This window comes from Anas acuta, chromosome 18 (assembly GCF_963932015.1).
Source record: "Anas acuta chromosome 18, bAnaAcu1.1, whole genome shotgun sequence".
NCBI classification, from domain to species: domain Eukaryota; kingdom Metazoa; phylum Chordata; class Aves; order Anseriformes; family Anatidae; genus Anas; species Anas acuta.
In genome coordinates, this window is record NC_088996.1 from 4,051,321 (window position 1) to 4,062,806 (window position 11,486).

The window sequence follows — 11,486 nt, forward strand, 5'->3', positions numbered from 1 at the left end:
GAGAGAAGCGAGAAGGGGGAAAGCTGAAGAGCAGGAAACCAGAAACCAGAAAGGGAAGGTCACGGGCATGGCCTGACCTGAGTCACCATCCCAGCACTACCAAGGCTTTCCCACCCCCTCTGCTTCTTAATCATCTGTTATTTGAGGGCGAGTTTTGTTCTATTATCAAGGGGGGGAAAAAAAAAAGTCTTTTATCAGAGTGATTTGCCCTGAGGTACGTCAGTGACAGGGGAGCAATCTACGTTAATCATTACTGTCAGTGGGCAGCAGATGCGTCGAGAAGGTCACAGTGCAGGGGGCAAGTGGTGGCACAAGGCAGGATCGGCTCTGGGGGCTTGCTTGGAGCCAGGCCAGGAGCTGGTGCTGGAGGAACACTTTGCAGAGACCGAGGTACTGGGCTGGCCAGCAAGGGGCACCCCAATGCCTGCAGGAGGCCCAAGCAGCCTCTGCTGAGGGCCAGCGAGGAGGACGCAGAGCTGAGCATGGCAGGGACAGAGCCGGGTGCCAGGGCCGGGCTCACCCTGCCCACACGGGGCCAAGCTGCTCCCGTGCTGACCCCCAAAGGGTACTCACTCCCTGGCCCCGCAGGAGACGTCACCGGCCCGGTTATCAGCGGAGGGGAAAGAAGGAAGGGTGTGGGCTGGCTGGGGAGGCGCGAGGCGCTCAGCATTCCTCAGAAAGCCTTTGGGCAAACACGGTGGCGAGGCTCGGACCTCCTTCCTCCTTAGCTCCTGTTTACAGATCCGCTTGGCCCAGCCTGGGTGCTGTTACTGCTAAGCGCGCTGATAACGCCATTAACAAGCACCCTGCTGATAGCAGAGGGGCATTCAGCAGCTTTCCCTTGGCCTCCAAGTAAAGGCAGCTGCTGCAGGGCAGCAATGGGAACCACCTGGGTTTGTGTGCTTGATCCCATCAGCGCAACTCGCCCACTTTTGGCCCTTCTCCTGCACACTTGCATGTTTAACATCTCTCGGTTAAACTTGTGTCAATACATTTAAGCATTTTAACTATTAACAGCTGCCATTCTTCAACATAAAGGCCAAATCTGGAGGATTAACTAGTCTTCCAGGGATTTATACCTCCTCTGATTTTAATCTCTGCTCCACAGCCAGTGAGGGCTACGAAGGATGCTCCATCTCTGCAGCCCAGATGCACAGTCCTGTTGGCAAAACCACTGGGCAAGGCCGGTCCCAGCATTTTACTTCAGGCAAATCTTTAAAGGAGAGTCCTGTGATTCCACCTAAGTTTCCTTACCCAAGGGTATATTCAGACTCCCGCCCTCGATTTCCCAGCTCTGCATGGTCACACTAATTTACGGTCAAGAGTACTAAAAAGCAGCCAGGTTTGTTAACGCCTCACATGAAAATTGCTGGCTTTGTTCAATAAAGAGACCACCAAGGAGATCTTGGGAGATCCCAAGTTCCCTGCAAAGCTCTGGAATGGGGTAGAGCCAGGCACCCAAAGGTAGCCTGGTGGCACTCAGGGAACCCCAGAGCAACAAGGCAAGGAGCAAGGAAATGGTTCTGCACGCAGGCTGGAGAAGCTGATGCTTTGTGGGACGGCAGAACAAATCCAGCCATGGGTAGTCATAAAAACCTGCCCAGATCAAAGCATCCTGGCTCCACCACATCCAGACGTTAAACATGACCCTTTTACCAGCAGACAGGAGATGCGACAGCTGCACGCTGGGCGTTCTCACCTGGGAGCAATAGGCCCCCTTCCCTCTTGTTTTCCGTCCATTCGTCACATCCCGACGGATGATAACCTGCGCTCCCCCACCCACTCCACCCCCTATCGGTTTCTTGTAAGCATTTCCTGGCTTTCAGCGCCAAGCTCACGTGTTTGCCAGCTGCAAGAACCCCACAGCTTCTGGGAGTTCATCCTGGGACACGCAAACAGCTCCTCTCCCTGCAGCACGACCCTCTGCACTCACAAGCTCATCCAGAAATGCCAAATCCCCACTTCAAACCACAAAAACAGAGGGATCAGCTCACCACAAAATCCCAAAATAGAATTAATTTGTCATGCAACAGGAGAGGGAACAGAGATAGCAAAGCTTGGGCCTAAAGCATCCCCAACATCACAAGGCTGAGCCCGTGGGGCCTGCACACAGGAGTCTGGCTCTGCAGCCAATATCTACAGGTTGCAGCTATCAGCCCTGAAAGCAGCCACCTTTCTGCCAAAAGAACCTCAAAATTCAAGTACTCCCTGCACCTAGGCTGGACTGAGTTTTGCCTTTTGGGTATCTGTGCCGTGGATAAAAGCCACACAGTAGTAGCACGCTTAAGGAAAACCTTAGGAATTACCTGAAAACAAGCGAGTGGGGAACTGATTTTAGCCAAAGCCAAGCACTCCCATCTCTGCACCCCAGAGCAAGCCCATGCCAGGAGATTAAGCCCCAGAGTTGCTCGAGCCACGGCACAAATTAGTCACTGCGGCTTGTGGTTTTACCAGTTGGCACATCCTGTGCCAAGGCTGCTCACATGGGGCAACCCAGCAGGTGTATAAAGGAGCTGCTCCCCATTGGCTGCCCCTGGCAGAGCCAAGAGCTTCTTGCTGAGTAATTAAAGTAATGACAATAATAAACCCAAAGTAAACAAGGTGGAAAAAAAAAAATAAAAAAATCAATAGGCTCAGAGCAGAGGCCACACTCGGCGAGGCGCAGTCCTGCCGGCTTCTGCCTGCACCTCGGTCCGGCGGGGACAGAGACATCCCGAGGGCACCTGAGCGGGTACCGGCGACGTTGGCTCTAACCGGGGCTGCAGGAGGCTGCACGGAGGTAAGGGCTGGCATTTGGCTGCTCTCGGTGGTGCACGGGTCCAGGGTCAAGGGGTTGGGTCCGCAGCAAGCGGCTGCCACGCGCAGCCTCGTCTGGGTGCCTCCTGCCGCAGCCTGGAGGTGTTTTCGTCTGGTTCTTGTGATGCCGCGGCCTCTCTGCTTCCTCCTGTGCCCGCAGAGCTGGGCAGCTATGGCTCTAGGAGAGGGGAGGGCAGTTGACCCCGTGCTAGGAGAGTTTGGGAGGCAAATGGGGAAGAGTTTGGGATTAATCTCCACTAAGTGCACTGAATCCCCATCAGCCAAAGGGAGACAGCATCTCAGTGCACACGCAGAGGGAAGCGCTGAAATATCAAACCCTTCTCAGATGATTTATCTCCCCAAAATCCAAGATGAATGCATAAAGCATCTCAGGGGCTGCTTTCCCCCCGGCCACCCCGCTCTTCAGGCACAGACACTGCTCCCTGGGTGCCGGCACATCCCCACGTGCTGCATCCACGGGCAGCCTGGTCCTGCCTGACCACTGTGCGTGGACCAAGGAGATCACGCTGCCGAGGGCAGTATGCTTCTCCCGAGATCTTTCCAAAAGCTGGATAAAAAAAACTCACAGGGTCCAGCCATTTATCTGGGCCAATCCCTCAAAATCCTCCATGTCAGCGTGCTCAGGGCTCTGTGCTTCTTCCTCTGTGCTACCAGTAGAAAAAGAAAGAAAAACAGGTGTTAACTCTGCCCCATTCTCAGCCCTCTGGGGTAGGAGGCTGGGTCTTTTCCCAGCAGCTTAGATCAAGATTTACAGACCTCCCTTTTATTTTTTCCCCTCCTTTCCAGCTCTGTCACAATTTATGCACCCATACAAAGAGCGTGGTGTAAATCTGAGAGCCCCAAAAACATAAAAGAGAGGTTGGACCCATCAACCCAGATCAAACAGCTCTGAATGCCAGAGCAGGTCTGAGCTTGTTTTGCATTCCCACCTAATCCCTACTGCAAAGGGAAAGGAGGAAACCTGAACCCAGGGCTGCACACAGAGGTGTGAAAGGCGAGGATGAGAACAATTTGGGCACTTCTGGTCCCAACAAGTACCATTGGGGCAGGACAGAGACACCAAATACCCATTGTAATGCCAGCGTCTCTGGACAGTTGCTGGCAGAAGGACTTTTTCCTTGTGCCGTGCCATGATTCTGGAAATGTTTAATGCTAGCCTGGCCTAAACACCAATCTATTTTTCCCTCTCATCCAGCTTCTGGAGAGGGAAAGGGAAGCTGCAAAGCAAGTAAGGGAGGTCCCCACACAAGCTGCTTTGACACCAGCGCACAGCACCTCCCGAATCCACACGTCCCCTGCTGCTCCCACACTTTTTAACCCCTCTGTTCACCGTGGCAGGCGACCCGCAGGCAGAGGAGCCATGTCAGGCGACAAAGTCTCTAGGCAAAAGCCCTGCCACCACTGCAAGAGGAGGTCGATCTCAGCCCCAGCGGGCACTGCCATGATCCACTACGAGAAGTCCTGGCTGTACCGCCACTGCTCTTCTGTGCAGCAGCGCGACAGGCAAGCTCAGAAAGCCGGGCAGCTCTTCTCGGGGCTGCTGGCCATGAACGTGGTGTTTCTGGGCAGCGCCTTCATCAGCAGCATGATTTTCAACCACGTGGCCATCACGCTGGCCGACGTCTGGATCCTGCTCTCCATCCTCAAGGTCGTGTGCCTGTGCTGGATCATCTACTACCTGCTGGGCACCAGTCGGCAGCCCCACGCCGTGCTCTACCGGGATTCTCATGCGGGACCAGTCTGGATTAGGGGTAAATTCTGCTTTTATTTACCAGCTCCTGCCTTCCCCCTTCTTCCTGAAAGATACAGAATTCCCTGCTATTAAAAGATCTGGAAGCCACAGATGTAGGTAGGGCACTGTCAGTCTCCCAGTGCCCTCCCAGCTCATGGTGCAAAGCCAGGGAATGACGGGGGCACAGGGGATGCCACAGGGAGGAAGCAGAGCAGCCAGGGGAGCCTTGAATTTGATTTTCCTTCAGCCTCCAGTGCAGCCTCGTGCCGTGGTCCCTTTGCACCCACAGCCCAGCAACAAGCGTGGTGCAGCCCCGGGCTTCCCTCGCCCTTGTTTAACATCACAGCGCTCCCGTTTCCAGGGGAATATTCCTGCCCAGTGAGTCACAGCCCAGTGACACCTGGCTTTCCTGGGAGATTTTCCATCAGTAGCTGCCCCACTTTCTGAAATGACACTTCTCTAAGCAGCCCTGCCTCTAGCCTATCAGGGAGTTTATAATTAGTGCGCGGTCCTGATAATTGAGCAGAGAGAATTGAAGGGAAGAAAGCTGCAAGCTACCTGAGGCTGCAGAGAGGCGTCAAAGGAGAAAGGGAAAACAGCAGCAAGGGTCCCAACTTCTGCAGGTTGCTGCTGCCAAAAGCCTCAGCGAGGTCTGTCTTTATCTTGGGGTTTCTTCACAAGGCAGAAACCATCACCCATCATTACCTTACTTCTGTCACTCCAGATTGCACAGAAAAGGCAAAAACAACAACAACACCTTGTATCCAAGCACAAGAAAACACCTTGCATCATCTCAACACCTTAAACCAGCCAAAGCACACCACCAGGTTCAGGAACCAGGCTTCCCTTTCTCCCCTTCTCTAAAATCACAGCACTTCCAAAGGGGAAGGACACCAGCTCTGCACAAATCCAGGAGTCTCCAGTCCCCAGCTGGGTTCAGATGCTCCTCAGGCACGTCTTTGTTTATTTACTGGTGTTTTTGTTGTTTGTCCAGGGTCACTGCTGCTGTTTGGTAGTTTCAGCGTCCTCCTGAACGTCTTCCAGATCGGCTACAGCGTAATTCAAATCCACTGCAAATCCAAGGTGGAAATCGTGTTCCCCAGCATCGAAATCCTATTTGTTTCCACCCAGGTAACACACGTCGCCCTCCTGGGAGCTCGCTTGCTTTTGCTTTCTCTGTCTCACTGCTGGGAGGCAAAGGGGTGGGGGAAGTGGGGAGACTTGGGAAAGTGGGTGCATGTGAGGCAGGTGTTCTCTTGAGCATTGAAGTATCAAATGCCATTTCAAATGACACCCACCCACACTCCCGATGTGCCAGATTAAGAGACAAAGAGGTAAGATTTAGAAAGACATTGACACGCTGCAGAACCCGGATGGGTTTGCTTTGCAACATCAAAGTAGGGAGAAAGGAGAGGAAACTTCACAGAAATACCTTTGCACCAGCCTCTCTATTTTTTAACGGGGGATGTATTAGCAAACAAAAATAAAAAATCCTTTGCATGCAAAGTATCTCATGCCATTTGATACCAAACCTCTTTTTGCCCAAACCCATATTTGAACAGTAAGCTAGCTCCCACCCCAGCAGCAAACACCTCGGTATACACAAGACAACAAAAGGCAGATCTCCCAGCCCTCCTTTGGCATTAGGTGCATGCACACACATGCTGGGGTCACCCAGGGATGCCAGCACGTGTGCCAGCAGTGAAACACAAGTACACGAGAGTCCCTGTGCACAGAGGCAGGTTTCCTCCTCCCCAGACACGTGCCTTCTTGCCCGCCCGGCCCTTTCCACCGCGTGTGGCGTGCTGCCAGCTTCACCCTGCTCACATTATTGTTATTGATTTGCAGGCTTTTTTTCTGTGGCATCACTCGAAGGACTGCATTCAAGTCCAGCACAACCTCACCAGGTACAGAAAGGGCAGAAAAAAGCCTTCCACTCCCCTAGAGGAATTATTCCTTTCCGTGTATTATCCCCTTTGTCTCCGCCAGATCTGCCTCCCTCTGACCTGACACAGACTCTGTCTATTCTGCATCACACGACCAGACCCATGCTCCTCACCATCTCCCTTTTGTTTTCACACATGCCTTTGACTGCTTCCTCTTATTTCCAAATTCCTCCTCACTGGCCCCATTAATTCATGGGGGGGGTCTCCCCAGTCCCACCACTAGTTGTTGTCTCAACCTTCCCCCCCACATCTGCACCCAGAGCCATAAACAACCTCTGCAGGCAAGACTTTAAAAGCGCCTTTCTGTTCATCCAGGTGTGGGCTGATGCTGACCATAGCCACTAACCTCCTCCTCTGGCTCTTGGCAGTGACCAACGACTCCATCCACATGGAGATTGAATCTCAGCTGCGAGAGGTGGAGCAGCGACTGGCAGGTGAGGCTCCTTTATCACGCATCCCTGCTCCTGTTAGGCTGACGTAGATGACCTCTGGGGAGACAACAGGTCTGGATCCCAGCAATTCAGATATCACAACTGGTTCCCCAAAATTCTATGACTTCCCCGTTGCTGGACGTTGTCTAGAAGAGATGAGCTGCACAGGGAAGACTTTTTAACCTGTTGGGGAAGGACACTCCATGAAGCCATGCACCCAAGGGCTAGGAGAGGAAAAGCCCACCGTAAATTAGCACTTTTTGTTCACGTTTGCCTATCAGCTGAAAGCAAAAAAAAAATTGCTGAAGTAGAAGAGACTTACATCATTGCTTTACTTTATTTTCTGAGAATATGGGGGGGGGGAGGGGGGGAAAGGGCCGGGTGGAGTGGGACAGGATGGGTTGACTAATATTCCAAGAGTAGAGACAGAGGGGGGCTTTGCTGTGAAGGAAGGGCTCTCTCTCATCCAGTACTTACGATGTGCTAAATGCTGTTATTCTGGAATCCTCACAGCCTCGAAGACCTAACTTCCTCCTGATTGCTGTTCCTGCACACGAGAAACTTCCAGAGATGGCTGTGACATTCAGGCCATCTCCCTCTTAATTGTTGCCTTCCTCTTCTCACACTCCAGGCAATGAGACTAACTTGTGCGCCTGCCCAAACACAACCACCTGCAAAGTCTTCCAGAAGGGCTACATCCTGCTCTACCCCTTCAACACCGAGTACTGCCTCATCTGCTGCTCCGTCCTCTACGTCATGTGGAAGAACGTGGGGCGACGCATCAGCCACCACCATGCCCCTCACATCAAGCCCAAGTTCAAGCTGCAGGGGGTGGTCTTTGGGCCCCTGCTGGGCGCCGCTGCCGTAATCATCGGGATCTGCGTCTTCATGATGTACCAGATCCAGGCCACGGGCTCAGCCCCCAACCGCCAGGTCTTTGTGATGTATTATTCCTACTACATCGTGCTCCTGCCCCTGATGAGCGTGTGTGCAGTCGTCGGGACAATCATCCATGCCGTGGAGAAAAGGGAGCTGGACACGCTGAAGAACCCAACCCGCAGCCTGGACGTGATCCTGCTGATGGGGGCAGCCCTCGGCCAGATCGCCATGTCCTACTTCTCCATCGTCGCCATTGTGGCCACCAACCCCAAGGACCTGTTGAACAGCCTCATCCTGTCCTATTCTGTCCTCCTCATCTTCCAGTACATCACCCAAAACATCTTCATCATTGATGGGCTCCAGCGGGAACCAATCGTAGCAGCAATTGAGGCAAGGCACGCAGGACACGCCGGGCAGCATCCAGTGGATTCAGAGCTGCCTGGTGAAGAGATGACCACACCGAGGAGCACACAGGAGCACACACAGGCCTCACCCAACAAAGAGGAAGAAGTGAGTGAAGAGCAAAACCACGAAGCACACGACCAGAGACGAGTGAGCGTGCTGGAGCTCGGACAGGAGTTCCGGAGAGTCTCTCTATCCTACATGCATTCCTACTCTCACCTGAGTTGGAAGAGGAAAGCATTAAAAGAGATCTCGTTCTTCTTGGTTTTGTGCAACATCATAGTAAGTATTGCTCTCTCTGCCACATCACAGCCTCACTGGGTTGTGATGACCTGTGATACCAAGACCGATGTGCTCTCTTTGTCTTCCTTTTGGGCCACCCTTCCAGACAAGGAAGCTTTGCCCACGAGGTTTCGGTCTCCTGGTGGGGCAAGTCAAGTCTGTTCTCCCATTAATGTCCCACTCCTGTAATTCTGAGCTCCGTCCTTCCCACTCCCATAATTTTAAGGTCCCTCTTTTACCTAAGAGTCAAACATTTCCAGAGTGCAGGAAGGAGGCAGCTAATAAATCCTTAAACATCAGGATTTTAGCTCCTGTAAACATCATCAAAACCATTGTGTTTCATGAGATAGCTGGGGGAACGAGCAACCAGCAGCGAGGCTTTGTAATCAACAGTCTGCAGGACTGGAACTCACCTGGTGTGCTCTGGCATCCTGAAGCAACATGAAGCTTCGTTACAACCTTAAACAAGTGAAAATGAATTGGTCAAGGAAACAGAAATTCTGTAGAAAGATAAAGCTGCCTGGGGCAGAGTGAGGTTATCATTAAGCTTCCGGAAATTTAACAGCATTTGGCATTTAGCAAGGAGCCAGCAGCATAGCTAGGGAACTTCCCTCCTCTTCCCAAGCAAGGGGACCCCTCTGACACTCTTGAAATATTCCTACAATTACTTGAGCCAGTGCTGAGATTAGAGTGCAGGTAGGAGACAGCTTGCCATCCTCTGACTTGTGCTCTTTTTTTTCCTCATGCCTCTGTAGCTGTGGATAATGCCCACGTTTGGGGCTCACCCTGTGTTTGAGAACGGACTGGAGAAGTCATTTTACGGCTACTCCACTTGGTTTGCCATCGTGAACTTCGGCCTCCCGCTGGGTGTCTTCTACAGAATGCACTCCGTCGGGGGACTTCTGGATGTTTACGTCTCAGCCTGAAACAAGCTCTCCTCACTCAAGGCTACAGGGAAACAACGAGGCTGAACAAGATGCAGTAAGCAGTGGAGATGCACGTGGAAGCTTTAAGCTTTTTCTCTTCAGCTTCTGCTTTGACTTCTTACCCAACATCTCCATGAGCTTTTGAAGCAAATGATGTTGGTTTATATTGTTATTTTTTCTCCATAGAGAGCAGAATGAAAATCCATTAGCAAACTGCCTTACTGCCCTGCAGAAGCACGCTGGCACTTTGCAGTAGCCTGCCAGTGGATCCTGTGTAGTAAAGTGGGACTTTACCAGGTGCTGTTGAACTCTTCCAGATAACAGAATGCCAGAGCAGCCCGCAGCGAGAGCAAAGGCTGACCTACACTCCACAGAGCTTCAAAACCCACAGCCAAGGACCTCCAGCCCCACCACTGCTTGCCAGCCACCGCCCTGCGGCACAGAAAAGCCCTACCAGTGCCAGGCCCACTAGAAGCACACACACACTCCCAGTCGTTCAGAAATAAACCAAAACCACAATTTGTGTAATTTCCAAATGGACCGTTATGCTGGGAGCTGCTGTAGTGGTCCCTAACACTTATCCTCAACTGCTGCTTTGCACATCCAAAAACATTTCCCAAGGTCCATGGGAAGGAACACAGTCCCACAGCATGGTGCCTGATCAAAGACCTGTTTGTATGTGCTCCGTAGGAGCTGCTTGCTTGGAAAATCCATGGGGGTGCACAGGGGCTTATGACTATGGGTCTTAAAAACAGACTGATGAATGGAAATAAAGAGAGATTGAATGCTCACGTGTACCTGGTGAAATCTCTGGGACTGCTCTTCACTCACCAAAGACCAGACTCAAAAAGTTATCTGGGCATTCAGAGGTTATATGAGATTTAAGGGCAGGCCTTGGTCTACAACATTTTTCTGTTGTCAAGAGCTTGCATAACCTTTAGCCAAGGCCAAAGTAGCATGGTACAAAATGCATCTACATTATTGCTTTGGTTCATCTGTAAATCAATCCTAGAAGCAGTGTGGATTTAGGATCAGAGCATGTAAAGGTTTGGGGTTTTTTGTTTGTTTTGTCATGCTCTAAATAAGTACACTCCCCCAAGACAGGACCAGCGATGAGAGCTAGAAACGCTGAGTACATGTATCTCATTCGCCTTCTAATTCGCCATTCAGGTAATTAAAGGACCTCCCTCTGAAACTAAAAGTGAGAACGATTGCGTGAGCATGAACTTTGTCCAATGAGTGCTTTTACTCAGGCCTGTGTCAACAGAAATATGCCATGAGAAATAACAGCTGGATAAATTAGGCTCCAATAAAGTTAATTATTATTCTCACTCCATTTTGTACCAAGAGATCTATGGGAGATGCATGCTAAGGTCTGGCCCTTTCAAATTATAAAAAAAATCTGAAAGCTGCTCCCTAGTTTTTGACAGCGTGGGGACAAGGAATGATGTACTTCATGAGCAAACCCATGACCCGGACGTTTTTCTGTGGCACAATAGCTAAAACACTGTTTTAGTTACTAAGCCTCCGCTGAGCGGTGACTCTGGAGGTCTCCCTCTGAGATATAAATGCTAAGTCCCGTAGGTACTACACACAGCTGTGGACTGAAAGAAGTTGATGTGATTTCTTGCTGGTGAACAGGCTGGATTACCTGAGTACATGATCAGCACGAACAGGAATGAAGCCCACTTTCTCCAGCTCTTAAAAATAAGACCCTCTGTGTCCTTTCCTAGCACCACTCAGCTCTAACACTGCAAATAAAGGTAAGAAATCCCACAGGGAGCAACAGCAAAAGCACTCCTGTTTTATGGGTCTCAACCACACAAAGATTTTAGTGCACAGTTCACAAACTCAGGCACCTCGCTCCTGTTTGTTCTAGTTCCTTTTCTGTACCTTCAGAGGCAGTTACCTTTGATGATGTCTCATGCTGTAAGCACAAAAATGGCCAGAAGTAGTTCAGGTTCCTTTTCCATAGTGTCATCTTCTTTTGTGATTTAAAAAATCCACACACTGCAGAAGAAGCTAGCACATGGTCCCCTAGCAGCACAAATTACCCCAGCATAAAACAAAC

At 51.2% G+C, this 11,486-nt stretch overlaps 1 protein-coding gene across 1 annotated transcript; it reads left to right on the forward strand.

Annotated features, from left to right (window-relative positions):
- Positions 1-2,517: 2,517 nt before the first annotated feature.
- OTOP3 (otopetrin 3) lies at positions 2,518-10,204 on the forward strand. The gene is made up of 7 exons (XM_068655343.1): positions 2,518-2,779; positions 4,156-4,568; positions 5,544-5,680; positions 6,398-6,456; positions 6,811-6,929; positions 7,558-8,489; positions 9,245-10,204. Exons 2-7 carry the CDS (start codon positions 4,178-4,180, stop codon positions 9,413-9,415), a joined length of 1,809 nt encoding a protein of 602 aa, XP_068511444.1. The 5' UTR covers positions 2,518-2,779; positions 4,156-4,177; the 3' UTR covers positions 9,416-10,204.
- The last annotated feature ends 1,282 nt before the right edge of the window (positions 10,205-11,486 follow it).

Bases quoted from the DNA above. Each gene is read 5' to 3' on its own strand.
- OTOP3 (XM_068655343.1), top strand. From the start codon at position 4,178: ATGTCAGGCGACAAAGTCTCTAGGCAAAAGCCCTGCCACCACTGCAAG. The intron at 4,569-5,543 runs GTAAATTCTGCT...TTGTTTGTCCAG, and splicing joins GGGACCAGTCTGGATTAGGG to GGTCACTGCTGCTGTTTGGT. The intron at 6,457-6,810 runs GTACAGAAAGGG...CTGTTCATCCAG, and splicing joins GTCCAGCACAACCTCACCAG to GTGTGGGCTGATGCTGACCA.